At 43.9% G+C, this 16,870-nt stretch overlaps 1 protein-coding gene across 3 annotated transcripts in view; it reads right to left on the bottom strand.

Moving 5' to 3' along the window:
• LOC119974690 (doublesex- and mab-3-related transcription factor A2-like) overlaps window positions 1-15,093 on the bottom strand; it is a 48,697-nt gene extending 33,604 nt beyond the window's left edge. Inside the window, exons 1-3 of one of the 3 annotated variants that reach the window (XM_038813816.1) lie at window positions 14,989-15,093; window positions 14,843-14,907; window positions 8,915-9,170 (exon numbers count right to left, since the gene is read on the bottom strand). In XM_038813816.1, coding sequence (XP_038669744.1) covers window positions 8,915-9,153 — 239 coding nt within the window. In that variant the 5' untranslated portion in view covers window positions 9,154-9,170; window positions 14,843-14,907; window positions 14,989-15,093. The remainder of the gene's footprint in view (window positions 1-8,914; window positions 9,171-14,842; window positions 14,908-14,988) is intronic. The other 2 variants (XM_038813817.1, XM_038813815.1) reach the window with 2 other exon arrangements.
• Window positions 15,094-16,870: the final 1,777 nt, after the last annotated feature.

The raw sequence follows: 16,870 nt of genomic DNA, 5'->3' as shown, positions 1-16,870 counted from the left end.
TGTTCCCATCAAACACTCCCAGGACAGGTGCAGCACGGTGTCAGGTACAAAGTAAAGTTTCCCCCAAAATAACCCAGCACAGCAGACCCATAATTGAACATTGAATGTTTTCGTCAGTGCACAACCTGGGCGACAACTACTATCTTGCCCTGGTGGTTATCTAAAAATTACTTGATTCATGTTAAAAAGTGCTATTTAAAGTAGAATGTCATTGCCAATCATTAAAGAATATCTAAAGCAAATAAAGAACAAAGTAGAATCTTAATACTTTAATGGCACTGAAGATTGTGCAGAGTGTTTATGAAGTCACCCAAATCTGTTCAATTCTTATCTTAAACTTCATTATTCAGTTGCCACCTATCATTACTAGATTCCAAAACTTTGTAGCTACCTCATGGCTTCAGTGCTTTTGATTAATGGGTCAGATTTGAACTTTTGAAAGGAATAAAAATTAAACCCACATGCACAGATATCTGCGTCCCTACTGTAATTGACCAGGTTATTTTATAGTTGTGACTAACCCTTTCTGCCTGAAAGTGTAAAACAGAAATGAACAAATTAGCAATCTAGGTGACACTGTCGTACAGTAGTGAGTGTGCTGCAATGTCAAAGGTGTCGTCTTTTGGAATGGATGTGACAGAGACTGCGCTGCCAGGTGGATACGTAAAGATCCCACAGAAGTTCCTTGAAGTACAGCAAGGGTGTTCACCCCAGATTCCTGACCCATCTCCGCCCTCAACCAACATCATTAAAGCAAATTATACGGTTATTTTTACAATGCATTTTGCGGGATGCAAATTTCCTGCATTACAAGTGACTACACCTCTAAATTCAAAATATCTCATTGGGAGAGTGTAGACCCTCTGTGCCACTCTTCAAGCTCATATCCTGTAACTACACTTCTGCCAATTGTTTTTGAGACGCTCCACGTTCATTTGTGACAGTGTCTACCTTGGCTTGCCCTTCTACGGTCTTGATTTTTCTCTCTTCGTAGATCTCATTTGAAAATGTAATGTTTTTTTCCAAGATTCTTTCCAAATCTGCAACCGTTTTCTTCAGGGCTGTAGTCTGCTTCTTGGCTTCCTCCTGGAATATAGGACATTTCAGAGTCTTCTCTGCCACCTAGTGATTCAGAATGGCATGAAATTCAATTTGTTTCACTTCATCACTTCCCAAGGAACAAACTGTGATCTGAGGGATATTTGTAGCGTGTGAAAGTCCTTCAGCAGAAGTTTCTTTTAACTCCTCTTGTGTTTGCAAAGGGTGCATATTGGTCCTACAGTGTTTTTCCAATGTTGAAACTGCTTTAAGTATCTTTTTCTTCCTACTGTTGGCAGCACATATGGTTGAGTTTCCCCCACCCCAACTCCACCAGCACAATTTGACAACCATGGAATTGAGGGCCATTATTTCTGAAACGTCACAAAGGTACACGTAGACAGAGGAAGTGTGTTTTTCAGATCTTGAACAGTTTATCATTGAAGGTTTATTGTACGCTTTCAAAGGTTTATACCCAGCTTTAATCCATCTCTTCAAATCTTCCAGTTCAGCTTTGATATGAACATTTTCTGATTATACTTGTTTTTTCTTGCTCCACCTGTAGCAGGATTTAGTCCTTGTTGTTACCATAGAATTCCTATTCTACGGCAGAATCCCTACAGTGAATTCCTACAGTGCAGAAGAGAGCCATTCGGCCCATTGAGTCTGCACAAATCCTCTGAACGAGCATCGTAGGCCCGCTCCCCCGCCTATCCCCGTAACCACAATTAAACTGCACATCCCTGGAAACTAAGGGACAATTTAGCACGGCCATTCCACCTAATCTGCACATGTTTGGACTGTGGGAGGAAATCAGAGCACCGGAGGAAACCCATGGAGACACGGGGAGAAAGTGCAAACTCCACACAGTCAACCAAGGCCGGAATTGAACCAGAGTCCTTGACGCTGTAAGACAGCAGTGCTAAAAGCTGTGCCATTGTGCTGCCCCATAGTTGTTCACGGTCAGCTGCTAGGAGATTCCGGAAACATATTGAGTCTTCAAAAAGGGCTTTTGGAAAGGTGCCTGATCATCTGGTGTCCTCTTGTGGTTTGTTTAGGTACTGTCTTATTCTCTTTCATCATTCTGCTCTGGGTTTTCTATGCCTCTTTTTAAGTTCTGCAATCTTGAGCTTGAAGGTTAAAACTTGCATCAAATGCTGTTAACAGTCCCACGAAGCAGGTTGGGGATTCATCAATGCCATTCATTGGGATTGTTAGACGTAATCGATGCTGTGGTATGAAGAGACAAAAGTCCAGCTCCTTTTTCACAAACACCTTTATTTCACTTTAACAGACTCTGCACTAAACTCAATCATCACGTCACCAGATACAGAGTCCACCTGAAGCCCCTTTACATATCAGTGTCAATCATTGAACACTTAGCATAAATGAGACAATCATTGAACACTTAACATAAATGAGACAACTAATTGCAATGTCTCTTAACCCATTACTTAACAGTCTCCCCTTCCTTGGAGAAAAACAATTAGGTGAAAACAAAATTTCAAGAAACTAGAATTTCAAGAAACTAAAACACACACCTGATTCCCGCCCTTTTTTTTTTAAAAAGAGAAAAAAAAACAATTCACAGAAACAGGCGCCCTTCATTCACAATATCTAAAAGTTTCTGTGAACTAGCCCCTCTTTTCGTAAAACAGTCTGACAGTTGATAGCTACTGTCAACCCATTTAATTTTTGTTATTTCCCCTCTGTCCAACATCTGCTTCAAACTTGCGATGGCTATCCGTAACCTCTTTTCATTGACACTTTTTGTAGAGTGCACATTTTCACACAGGGATTTGTCAATGTGACAGTCAATAGGTATATTACCCAAATCCCCTAATTTCTGTCAATATCTGACTTATATAAAAGGCCATATCCACCGCTTCCACTAAACTTAACTTCTCAGCAGCCAAAGTGCTTTTGACCACTCTCCTTATTTTCTTTATTTCCCACACAAGAGGGCAACATTTACCATTATTCCCCAAAAGGAAATTTATAAAACCTCCTGCACTTGAAATTCCATCACATAAATTCGCATAGGATGCATCACTATAAACTATGAGTTTCAAATGCCCAGGATCACCTAAAACAGGAAACTTCAAAACACCCTCCTGCATTTTTAGTTTGGCCAACGCTTTATTTGCTCTTATTATGTCTTCCACTTTGGGATAGAACATAGAACAGTACAGCACAGAACAGGCCCTTCGGCCCTCGATGTTGTGCCGAGCAATGATCACCCCACTCAAACCCACGTATCCACCCTCTACCCGTAACCCAACAACTCCCCCCCTTAACCTTACTATTAGGACACTACGGGCAATTTAGCATGGCCAATCCACCTAACCCACACATCTTTGGACTGTGGGAGGAAACCGGAGCACCCGGAGGAAACCCACGCACACACGGGGAGGACGTGCAGACTCCACACAGACAGTGACCCAGCCGGGAATCGAACCTGGGACCCTGGAGCTGTGAAGCATTTATGCTAACCACCATGCTACAGTGCTGATCATTCATCTTTGTACACAACTCTAAAACATCAAAACTCACGTCCGGTCTAGTCTGTCTACCTAACCAGTTCAGTTGCCCAATTAAACTTTGCAGTTGCTCTTTTTCTATCTTCGAAACTATTGCGTCTTTTTGTGAAACCCGGCCACGACTAATTGCTATTGGGCTGATGCTTTCCAAGTAAGATTGCTGACGTAAAGTTGCCCCTAACTGAGTCTGTCCGATTTCCAGTCCAATATATTTAAATGCATCGGAAGCCTGACATCCAACCCTGAATTCTTTCCTCAAACCAGAGATTACAATGGCTTCAAAATCACTAGTCCCACCCCACAAAAAATCATCGACATGCATCATAAAGATGCCAGCAAGGATTTCCTTTATAGTGCCAGTAAAACATTGCAGGATCTGTTTTCAACTGGTAACAGCCTAACTTTAACAAAACTGACCTTACCGAAAAGTACCACACTCTATAGATGCATCATTTAATCCATATACACATTTGTTTAACTTCCACAGTACCCCTTCTGTGTTAGCTGTTTCTTTAGGAGGACGGAGAAAAATGTCTCTCTGGAGCTGATGCCCCTGCAAAAAGGCAGCTTTTATATCTATAGATTTGCATTCCAATGCCTTTGTGGCTAATAGAGCCTACAAGATCTTTAAAATAACCTTTCCTGCTGTAGGTGAATCTACCCTTAAGTCCTGATCGTCTAAGTTTTCTTTAAATCCCCTTGCCACAAGTCTGGCCTTTGCCTTATAAGTTCCATCTGGAAGAACCTTTTCTGTACAAATCCATCTGTGGGATAGAGCTTTTTGTCCCCTATCCGGTACTTCCATATATACCCCAAATTCACTCCAACTATGCAATTCTTGCTGTTTAGCATCTTTGATAACTTTTTCATCTAATTTATTTGAAGCCACCAAAATCTCACGTGCACGTGGGCTTCTACTTCTATTAGTATTCGTAGTCTTACTCCTGTTCCGAGATCTTGATAAAACTACGTCCCCTTTCCTGCCAGGTATCTCGTTCTGTACTGCTAGATCTTTCTTTTCTGTAACGGGATGTCCTTTCAATAGTTCTCGACCTTTTCCTGCGAACCTGTTCACTATCCGATGTACTATCTGAACTGGCACTGCGTTTCTGTGCCCTCCATTTTTGAACTTCGTTTTCCCAATCCATTGTCTTAACTTCCTCCCCTGAATGCTGTACATTCAACCAATGTTTATACTTTCCAGTGGCCTTCCCTGCTCTACTAATAACAGTTGCATCCTTCCATTGACTAGATCCTTCAGGCAAGAATGTCACTTTTGTACCAACCTTTGACAGTTGCCCTTTTGGAAAAATGGCCTGATCTAATTTATCAGAAGTGTCGTGTTCCTCTACAGAAACCCTGTCTAGATCAGTTAACTGGTCCTCATAGTTATGTAACAAATGCTTACCAGATGACTCTGGTTCCTCGTCATGTCTGTCTGCTCTGTCTAAATTTGAAAATTTGTAATCGGTATCCATTATCCTTGATGAATGTACCCTAACAGTTTGATTACCATGTTGCAAAATAAATGTTTTGCCATCTATGCCTATGATCTTCCCTGGGCCTTTCCATTCATTAGAATTGTCTCTCTTATAGTATACCATGTCTCCTTGTTGAAAAACGGCATCTGATGGCCGTACATTACGTCTTAAAGCTCTGCGAATTCTTTCAGAGACGTCTGCTTCCAAAAAAGCTTTTCTACTGCTATGTAACGCGTTTAAATGTTCAGCAAAACCGGAGCTAATTGTAGTCCCTTCCCAAGCTGGAGGCTGGTCATCCAAAATGGAGGGAATTTTAGGATTTCTACCAAACACTAATTGATAAGGACTATAGCCCCCAACCATCTGCAATGAATTCTTTGCATGTACCGCCCATGCTAAAGCTGAATTTAGCGTGCAGTTTGGTCGATCTCCCAAAATTTTCCGAAGCATGTCATCGATAACAGCATGATTTCTTTCACAGGCACCATTACTAAGCGGGCTTTCTGCAGCCGTGTTCATAACTCTAATATTCAAGTTTTCACACATATACCTAAACTCTCCCCCATTGTCCGTAAAGAATTTTGCTAGTGGACCCATTCTTGTCCCGATCCATTTTTCCACAATTTTATCCAAAATTACTCTTCTTTACTTCGTACAATCGTTGATTGACTAAGTCTGGTTGCTAAATAAATATATTATTTGCTTTATCCTAGATCTTAAGGTCCATGGCCGCAATGTCATTAAAATCCCTGGCCAACGGTAGGGTTACCATCGGTTGTGCTGGTGTCCTTCTGTACTTCCTGCAAACTTCACAGCGATCACTAACCTGTTCTATCAGCTTAGTATAGTCGTCATTCCTTACCCCTGCATCCTTTAATAAATTTTTTAGCCTCCGAGGAGACGGATGTGCAAATTGCCTATGCAGTTTTACTACAATAAGCTTTTTATCAGCTAAAGTTGCATTATCAACTGCCATTAACACATCCTTAACCACTCTACTTGAAACATTATTTGTCAATAATGGAATACAATTTATACAGTCGGGACATTATTGTAAGTCCATCGTCTTTCCAAAAACTGTTGCCTTATCTTGTTCCATATCCAGCTTCATGTGTGCTTTCTTCATAGACGGTCTGCTCAGAAGCAAAGGTATCTCACTTGATACAACATCCGTGCTAATGAAATGAAATGAAATGATTCACTCCAGCAATACTGCACGGGATCACCACTCTTTTCAGCGACTTCAGAGTATTATCATCCCCAAACCTGAAACTTGTGGAACTTTTAAATTCCTTAACTTTGTTACGATTTTCAGCATCCATTTTAACCAGTCAATCCCACTCACAATAGACGTGCAGCCACTGTCCAATACAGCACAGTTAAAAGATTCTGCAACCAACACCCTCATTACCAGCGTAAAACAACTTGTTAATAGGACAATGCCTTCTTTCTGGTCACTATCTTTTTCCTCTTCTGACTCTTCCGTGTCATGTGTCGCTTCAAATACTCTATCATAACGAGTTGGACAGTTGAAAGCATAATGGTATTGAGAGTCACATCAAAAACATCAATTTATCATGCCCCGTGCATTTCTGGGGTTCATCCTCCTATTGTAGGTTCTAACTGGGTTTGTGTCTTCATAATTTCCTTTTCTCGGTCTCCTTTTATAGTCTTGAGGCCTGTTCGTAGCCATACGATTTTGCCATCCTGTTAGTAGTGTATCTTCCATATTCTGCCTTATTGCAGGCTGACCTATTTGGGTAATCGGAGCCATTGGAATTGAATGTTTCCCCAAAATTGTTTTTAAAGCTGTTGTCATCTGTTCGAATAAGGTATCGTTATCCGTAAACTGAACTCCTGTCAAAACCAAGAGCCTATCCATGTTGCTCACTCTAGCACAGTCAAGTAATTTAAAGGCCAACACAGACTGTGGAAATTCCAGCCTGTGTTTCTGCAGCCTTTTATAAAGTCTGCCAAATTCCATTATGTAGTCTTCCATAGATAAATCCTCCATTTTCCAGAACTTATTAAAATCCAACCATGCTTCATACGCACTTAACAAGCCTACTTTCTTATAAATCTTATCCATATAAAGTAATAAAGTCGCCAGACCTTCTTCTGAGTCTAACTCTTCCAATTCCAGCTCAGAAAGCACTTTGTTTCGGATTTTACTGCCATACAGTAAAGAAAGAGCCAATGCCATACCTTGCTTTCTCTTTCCTAAAGCAGTCACCTTAGTCCACATAACTACCGCACTTCTCCATTGGTCGTATGATTCCCTTTCAGAAAATAAGGGAGGATAATCATATCTGGCCATCTTCGTCCTGGGTTCAGCCATATATCCCTTTTTTTTTTCACTCCTTGGTTTGATCTGGAAAAATTGTATTTTTCAACCCTTCACATTTACACAGCAACCGTCCTCTGATACCAATTGTTAGACGTAATCGATGCTGTGGTACGAAGAGACAAAAGCCCAGCTCCTTTTTCACAAACACCTTTATTTCACTTTAACAGACTCTGCACTAAACTCAATCATCACGTCACCAGATACAGAGTCCACCTGAAGCCCCTTTACATATCAGTGTCAATCATTGAACACTTAGCATAAATGAGACAATCATTGAACACTTAGCATAAATGAGACAACTAATTGCAATGTCTCTTAACCCATTACTTAACAGGGATTACGTCTGCAAGTTTACCAAACCAGGAGAAAAAGATATTAACCTGGACCTCTTCACATTTCTTTTTACTGAGACCTAATACACTCCAGTAACTTAAAAATTCTCATCTCAAGGAAGCCACATTTCCTGATGGGGAGTTTTTTTCAGTTACACTTTGTAGAACCTTCAAGCTAATAGCCTGTGTCAGTTTTTCCCCCTCTGAGCTGGTGGACCTAATTGAAGGCAATTTTCTTGTGTCTTTAGTATTTTAAACGTTCTCTGGAGCCATTTCTGTATTTTAAGATGGCATCACCATTCACTCACAAAGGGATTTCCTGTGCTTGCTGGTTTTGGTGACAGCACAATGGTGATGGCACTAATCTTGATTTTAAAAAATTAACAATGGTTGACTGGACCGAATGCCGACAGACTTCTTTTGTTCAGCTGTTCACTTTTTAACCTGTTGAGTGGGTCGAATGGAGCTTCTGCTTTTTTTTTAAACTGAGCTGGACAGTCATGGCGTTCCTTAAATAGTTCCTTAATTTTTCTTTTGTTTTGATTGAGATCGGACACCACGCTTTCAGCTTCCAGCTCAGCTTTTAGCTACGGGTTTCATTCAAGTAAGTAATTCAGACACTGAATTACTTTAACAAAGATTCAGGTCTTTCTGCAGCTTGGAATTTGAAAATATTTCACTCACCCTTGCAAGTTTGGTTGACAATGCACTCCAAAGATGAACATCCAAAAGAGCTTGAATAGAGTCTTCTGCTGCAATAAAGAATTTGAAGCCCCTGCCTTCAGCTTCCAGGTATTTCTCTGCAGTATTTTCTGACTACATTTCCTCTGTGCCTTTAGGAACCGGGGGGGGGGGAGATGCGGAAAATCTCACCCATCTTTTCTATGTCTACCCTATCAAAAACCTTTCATAGTTTCAAAGACCTCAACCTCCTCCTTTCCAGAGAAAAGGTGCCCCAGATTGTGCAACTTCACAGTTCTAATAATTCACCATTGTGAATTTCTTGACCATCTTCATAATGTGGATCCCAGACCTATGCAGTGCCATAAGCATGATCAAAACAAGCTTCTCTATAAGTTTAATATAACACCTGTTTGTTTTTAATTTTGCACCTGTTGCCGTAAAAATGTTTCCCAGTGCTTTATTTTTTGTTCAACGGCCATCTGAGTTACTCACAGGATTAGGATGCATTTGTCACACTGACATGTCTGCCACTGGCAGGTTTTCTTGTGTCCTTTCAGTGGCACTGTGATGCCATGGTTACGACAGCGAGCGCAAGTCGGGGAGCGTGTGGTCACCATCCGGTAGGCCATACCTGAAGGGAGCGGAGAGGCAAAGTTACCAACAATCCTCAATTCGTCGCCACTTCCAGTGGATTCTGGGTAAGGGGCGTTGGTTAGATTGTTGGCTTCCATTTCCCTTCTGGCCAGACCTGTAAAACAACAGAACAGTGTTATAGGACAGGACTGCACAACGCAACGCACTCGTTCTTAGTAACACACTACGAAAACGCCTGAACATATCGCTTACCAACACCATTAACTATGGAACCAGAAACCAGAGCAAAATGGATCTAAAAAGCATAGGAACAGGAGGAGACCATTCAGCCGCTCAAAACTCTCTCGCCTTTCAAATAGATAATGGCTAAGCCGTATCTTAATTCTCGGTAACCAAATAAAACAAAAAATAACATCTAAATTTCCAACTGACGCACCCCCCCCCCCTTGCCTCAACAGCTTTTTAAGAGGGAGAAGGTTCCACATAGAGGCCTGTATGAACATTAAAAGCATTCAATAATTTTTTTAAAGTTTAAATGAAGGCATTGCTGGTTAGGCCAGCATTTATTTCCCATCCCAATTGGCCTTCAGAAGGTGATGGTGAGTTGCCTTCTTAAACCATTGCAATCCCTGAGGTGTAGATACACCCACTGTGCTGTTAGGGAGAGAGTTCCAGGATTTTTTCCCAGCGACAGTGAAGAAACGGCGCTATAATTCCAAGTCAGGGTGGTGAGTGACTTGGAGGGGAACCTTCTGGTGGTGGGATTCCCAGGTATCTGCTGCTCTTGTCCTTCTAGATGGCAGCAGTTTTGAGTTTGGAAGGTGCTGTCTAAGGAACCTTAGCGAGTTACTGCAGTGCATCTTGTGGATGGTACACACGGCTACCACTGTTCGTCGGTGGTGGAGGGTCTGAACATTTGTAGAAGGGGGAGAAATCAAGCGGGCTGCTTTGTCCTGGATGGTGTCAAGCTCATTGAGTGTTGTTGGAGCTGCATCATCCAGGCAGGTGGTGAGTATTCCATTACACTCCTTTTTTTCTTGAAAAATATTTTATTGAGGCATTTATATTCTAAATTTTAACACAATGGACAACACCCCCCCCCAAACCAGCCAACCTGGCTTTACATAACCAACACCCCAACAAAAATTCCCCACTAACCCGCTCCCACCTTATCGCTTCCCCCTTTTTAATTACCCTTCCATTACACTCATGATTTGTGCCTTGTAGATGATGGACTGGCTTTGGAGGGTCAGGAGATGAGTTACTCGCCGTAGGATTCCTGGCTATTGACCTGTCCTGGTAGCCACAGTATTAATATGGCTGGTCCAGTTCAGTTTCTGATCAATGTTAACCCCAGGATGTTGATTGTGGGGGATTCAGTGATGGTAATACCAATTAATGTCAGCAGGAAAGATCAATGGTTGATTGAATCAAGACATTCCATTGTCAGAAACTAAATTAGAGAGTGTTTCCAGTGGTAGGAGTGTCGATAACCAGATTGAAGAGAATCAGGAAAAGAACCAGTGGAGCGAGAGGAGAAGATTTTTTATTTTTATTCACACAGCAAGTTGTTGTGATCTGGGTGGCACGATGGTTAACACTGCTGCCTCACAGCTCCAGGGACCAAGGTTCACTTCCGGCCTCGGATGACTGTCTGTGTGGAATTTGCACTTTCTCCCCATGTCTGCGTGGGTATCCTCCAGATGCTCTGGTTTCCTCCCACAGTCCAAAGATATGCAGGTTAGCTGGATTGACCATGCTAAATTGCCTCTTAGTTTCCAAACGTTAGGTGGGGTTACTGGGTTACAGGGATAGGGTGGAGGTGTGGGCTTAAGTAGGGTGCTCTTTCCAAGGGCCGGTGTAGACTTGATGGGCTGAATGGCCTTCAACTGCACTGTAAATTCTATGATGGAAGTTGCTGCCTGAAAGGGCGGTGGAAGATTCAATACAAGCTTTCTAAAGGGGGAGTTGGATAAATACTTGAAGGAGAAAAAATTGCAGGAATAGGGGGGAAAGAGCTGGGGGGGGGGGAACTAATTGGATAGATCTTTCAAAGAGGCAGCACGGCTTGATGGGCCGAATGGCCCTCTGCTTCTGTAAAGGAAACGATATTTGAAAGGGAGTGAACCTTAAAGCAACAAATAACCCTATCATGTTTTAGATTTATTTCACTCAGCTCAACAAATAAACAAAAATATGAAATTATATAGCATCATTCACACCCTCAAAATATCCCAATTCACTTTGCAGGAAGGAAGTGCAGTCACTGCTATAATATACACAAAACAACAACTAATCTGCACTCAACAAATCCCACATTGGCAATGTGATAATGACCCAAATCACCTGTTTTAGTGATGTTGGTCAATGGATATATATACTGGCCCCAGGGCACTGGGGAGAACTCCAACCCCTGATTGCTCCTCTTCCAAACAGTGACCAGGGGATTTTTACATCTACTTGACAGAGCAGATGGGGCCTCGGATTAACGTTCCATCCAACAGCTGTTCCGGCAACGCAGCGCTCACTGGGTGTTGACCCTCTGGCGGCACAGCGCTCACTGGGTGCTGACCCTCTGGCTGCACAGCGCTCACTGGGTGCTAACCCTCTGGCTGCACAGCGCTCACTGGGTGCTAACCCTCTGTCGGCGCAGTGCTGACTGGGTGCTAACCCTCTGGCGGCGCAGTGCTGACTGTGTGCTAACCCTCTGGCGGCGCAGTGCTGATTGGGTGCTAACCCTCTGGCGGCGCAGTGCTGGCTGGGTGCTAACCCTCTGGCGGCGCAGTGCTGACTGGGTGCTGACCCTCTGTCGGAGCAGCGTTCCCTGAAAGTAGTCACAGAGATAAAGGAGAGTTCAAGGGGCTGGAAAGAGGTTACAGAGATAGGGAGGGCTGTTGGGATTGGAGTTTAGATACAGGGAGTGATTTTTTTCAAATTAATTTACAGAGTGTGGGCATCGCTTGTTAGGCCAACATTTATTGCCCATCCCTAATTGCCCTTCAAAAGGTGGTGGTGAGTTGCCTTCTTGAAACTCTGCAGTTCCCGCGGTGTTGATGCACCCTCGGTGTTGTTATGGAGGGGATTCCAGGAATTTGACCCTTATTGGAGATGAAAGAGGACGCTCGGTCACAGGGAGAGAAGTGGAGAGGTTTTAGAGGGGGCGGGCATTCCAGGGTTTAGGACCCAGTGAGCAGAAGGCACAGGCGGCAATGGTAGAGCGATGGTATTCGGGGGATGCTCAAGAGGCCGGAATTGGAGCATCACAGAAATCGCAGAGTGTTGTCAGGGCTGGAAGAGGTTACAGAAATAGGAAGGTTGTCGGGGCTGGAAGAGATTAGAGAGAGAGGTTTTTAGGACCTGGAGGAGGTCACAGAGATCGGAAAGGGTTGAAGGTCAGAGATAGGAGGGGTTGGAGGAAGTTAGAGATAAGGAGGGTTGAAGGACTTGGAGGAGGTTGGAATAAGAAGCATTGTAGGGGCTGGAAGAGGTTACCGAGATAGGGAGGGTGGTCGGGGCTGGAAGAGATTAGAGAGACAGAGAGGGTTCTAGTACCTGGAGGAAATCAGAGATAGAAAGGATTGAAGGGGCGGGAGGAGGTTACAGAGATAAGGAGGTTGAAGAGACTGGAGGAAGTTAGATATGAGGAGCGTTGTAGGGGCTGGAAGAGGTTACAGAGGTAGGGAGGAGGTTACGCATTTGGGAGGATTGTAGGAATTGAGGGAGAAATCGGGAGTGTTGTAGGGTCCGGTTGATGTCTCAGAAGGAGGCAATGATGTAAGGGATGTTGGACGTTAGAGATAGTGCAGTTTGTATGGGCTGGAGGAGGTTACAGAGATAGGGAGGGTTGAAGGGACTGGAGGAGGCCACAGGGATAAGGAGGGTTTTTAGGATTGGCGGAAGTCACAGAGATAAGGGAGAATTGTAGGGGCTCGAATATGTGAGAGATAGGAACAGTTGTAGGGGCTGGAGAAGTTAACAGAGATAGGGAAGGTTGTACAAGCTGAAGGATGTTAAAGATAGGGAGGGTCGTTGGGTCTGGAGGAGGGTTACAGAGATAGGGAGTGTTGTAGAGCCTGGAAGAGGTTACAGATCTGGGGAGGGTTGTTGGTGCTGGAGGAGATTTACAGAGATTGGGAGTGCTGTAGGGGCTGCAGAAGTATGCCAATCTCAAAGTGTTGTAGGGTCTGGTGAAGGTTATAGCGATAGGGAGGCTGAATGGACTGGAGGAAGCTGCCATCACACAAACCCGTCTCCCATCCATTAACTCTATCTTCACCTCCCCCTGCCTTGAGAAAGCGGGCAGCATAATCAAAGATCCCTCCCACCCGGCTTTCTCACTCTTCCAACTTCTTCCATCAGGCAAGAGATGCAGAAGTCTGAGAACAGATTCAAAAACAGCTTCTTCCCCACTGTTACCAAAGTCCTAAATGACCCTCTTATGGACTGATCTGATTAATACTACACTCCTGTATGCTTCACCCGATGCCGGTGTCTATGTATTTACATTGTGTACCTTGTGTTGCCCTATTATGTATTTTCTTTTCATGTTCTAAATGATCTGTTAAAGCTGCACACAGAAAAATACTTTTCACTGTATCTCGGTACACGTGAAAATAAACAAATCCAATCCAATCCGATATAGGGAGGATTGTCAGGGGTGGAGGAGGTTACAGCATTTGGGAGGACTGTTGGGACTGGGGGAGAGATCGGGAATGTTGTTGAGTCTGGTTGATGTCACAGGAGGCACTGTTGGAGATTAGAGATAGCGAGGTTTGTAAGGGCTGGAGATTACAGAGACGGGGAGAATTGAAGGGCTGGAGGAGTTTAGAGTTAGAGAGGGTTGTAGGTGCTAGAATAGGTGACAGAGAATAGGGATAATTGTAAGGGCTGGCGAAGGTAGAGATAGGGAGGGCTGGAGGAATTGGAGATGGTTACAGAGATAGGGATGGTGTTGGACAGGAGGTTGCAGATAGGGAGGGTTGAAGAGCTGAAGTAGGTAAAATTCCCTAGTCGCCACACCTGTTTATGTCCATGTATACTACATCTAATCAAGTTGTGCCAATAACTATACACTCTAATGTCCAGAGTTATAATAGCAACTTGTCACGTTATAATACATCCTCCCACAGGTGGTGGTACAGTGCCTCAGTTTGTGATCTCCTAGCTCAACATTTTTGGCAAGAAAGTTCAGGGCCTCTCAAATTATTAATTTTTTGCATGTAGTAAAATAAATCTAACATATTTCATTGGGTTACGGATATCTGATTTTAAAATGGCGCCAGTGCAGCCCAGCCACATTGTCATTCCTCCCCATCTGCTACACCACAACAAATCAACAATGTATGTACATCAAATGTGAACACAAATTATATGGTCCAGTCTTTACGCATCTTCAAAGACCAAATAGAACTAGCATCACACAGAAAATCAAAATTTATTTAAATTATTTAGTGTCCTGTAACCAGATTTAAAAATCACTAATCGGTTTTGAGGTGGCCAAAAGTATTTTCTTCAAAAAATGATGAATTATCAAATAAGATATTATTAAAAATCAATTACTGAAACATCTAGCCTCGTAACAAAGCTTCGACGTATCATTTTACACCCCCTTGTAAAAACCTAAATCTGTTGCAATTTTAAGAATGTTTGGGCCTCTGAAGTACTAAATTTTATAACAATCAATTTTCTTTTTAAATTTGCCACTAAAATATCTACCATTTTACAGCAAACCATTTTTAAAACCAACAGTGGCCTGAAAATAAATAATAATTTATATTTTATCTATATACACAAATCTCAGCAACCTTTGCAGAACAAATGATTCACCTGAGACACACCACTTGAGACGATGGGAGATTGTCACTGAGGAAGATCCACCTCCTCAAATATTTCTGGTGACAATAAATAACATCTTTTACGATATGTTAAAATCCAACAATACGGTAAATATGATGGTAAGTGGCTTTATTTACCAAAATGAGGGTGGATTCTCCTCAGGTTTTGGCCGGATTATGTCTATCAGGAGAGATATGGAAAGGTTTGGTTCGCTCCCCAGCCCTGAAATTGACACAACAATAAAGCGGCTGTTGCAAAACAAAACGGAAAAGCGCGCCAAAATGGACATGAATCTGACGCTCGAGCGCCTCCCCGGACTTGCACCCCACTGCGCAGGCGCCATGCTATATCCCGCACGAGACCTCTCGCCCTTCTCCACGACGCCGCGACCCATCGCGCAGGCGCTAACAAACCATCCTACCCTTCCCGCTTGAACACAGCACGCAGACGGTCTCGACGGACCACGCCTCTTTGACGTCACCCCCAACCTACTGCGCAGGCAGAAACCGACCAGCGACCCCTCCCCTCGCCACAAAGCACCACCCCACTGCGCAGGCGCCTGGATCGACCACGTGCCACTGCGCCGGAGCCGACAGACCACCACGCCTTCTCTCTCTCTCCTTCGACCCCACCTGACTTGTCCGCCCGCTCCTCCTCCTCGCGGCGCCGCTCCGCCGCGCACGTGCTTGGAACCTCCCGCGTCCCCGATCCGTCGCCCTGGGGCGCCCTGTGCTCACCCCTTCCCCAAACCAATCGTCGACGCCAGACCGCGCACGTGTTTCCCAGAGACCACGCCCCCTGACATGGCCAGCCCAGACTGCCCTCTTGGGAGCAACCATTCGCTCAGACACAATGGGGGTGATGCAGAATATACTGGTGGAAATCATGGGTACTCAAGTATCACTGAAGGGCTATATTGGCAATGTTAAATTGTTCCTTTGTGTCCACAAAGGTGCAGGTTAGATAGGGTGGACAGCGAGAGCCTTCTCCCGCGGATGGAGGTGGCTAGCACGAGGGGACATAGCCTTAAATTGAGGGGTAATAGATATAGGACAGAGGTCAGAGGTAGGTTTTTTACGCAAAGAGTGGTGAGGCCGTGGAATGCCCGACCTGCAACAGTAGTGAACTCGCCAACATTGAGGGCATTTAAAAGTTTATTGGATAAGCATATGGATGATAAGGGCATAGTGTAGATTAGATGGCCTTTAGATTTTTTCCATGTCGGTGCAACATCGAGGGCCGAAGGGCCTGTACTGCGCTGTATCGTTCTATGTTAGATAGGGTTCTGGAGATAGGGTGAGGTAGTGGTGTACTCTTTCAGAAGGTTGTTGCAGACTCGATGGGCCGAATAGCCTCCATTTGCAATGTAGGGATTCTATGATTGCTCCTAATATGCGGTGCCCAGAATTGGACACAGTATTCCTATTAAAACCAAACCTTCGCTCAGTCGCCAAGCATAACAGAGGCTGGTTTAGCAAGGGTCTGGTTTAGCACACTGAGCTAAATACCCGACCTTTAAACCAGACCCGGGCATGCCAATTCCCAATCAACCCGCGGGTTCAATTCCCATACCAACCTCCCCAAACAGGCGCCAGAATGTGGCGACTAGGGGCTTTTCATAGTAACTTCATTTGAAGCCTACTTGTGACAATAAGCGATTTTCATTTCACAACCCCCAACCTTGTTGCTAGCCATTTTAACTCAGCACCTTGCTCTCATATTCATCTCTGGCCTGAGCATATCTGGAGAACCAGCAGCTCATCTAACAGTTGCCACTTTGCAGCCCTCAGGACTCTGAGTTTGGTAACAAAGGACAAAGAAAAGTACAGCACAGGAACAGGCCCTTCAGCCCTCCAAACCCATGCCGACCATGCTGCCCGACTAAACCACAATCTTCTGCACTTCCTGGGTCGCTCGTTCAGGGTGAGTGTACTTTACACTCAATTTGGCTCTGTTTTATTCCTTAGCTCTAGAGTCGCCAGGTATCGTTATGATACCGCCACAAGATTCAAGTTCAAG

This window comes from Scyliorhinus canicula, chromosome 12 (genome assembly GCF_902713615.1).
Source record: "Scyliorhinus canicula chromosome 12, sScyCan1.1, whole genome shotgun sequence".
Taxonomy (NCBI): Eukaryota; Metazoa; Chordata; class Chondrichthyes; order Carcharhiniformes; family Scyliorhinidae; genus Scyliorhinus; species Scyliorhinus canicula.
The sequence above is the reverse complement of the archived record's forward strand: the minus strand, read 5'-3'. Positions and strand labels throughout refer to the sequence as shown.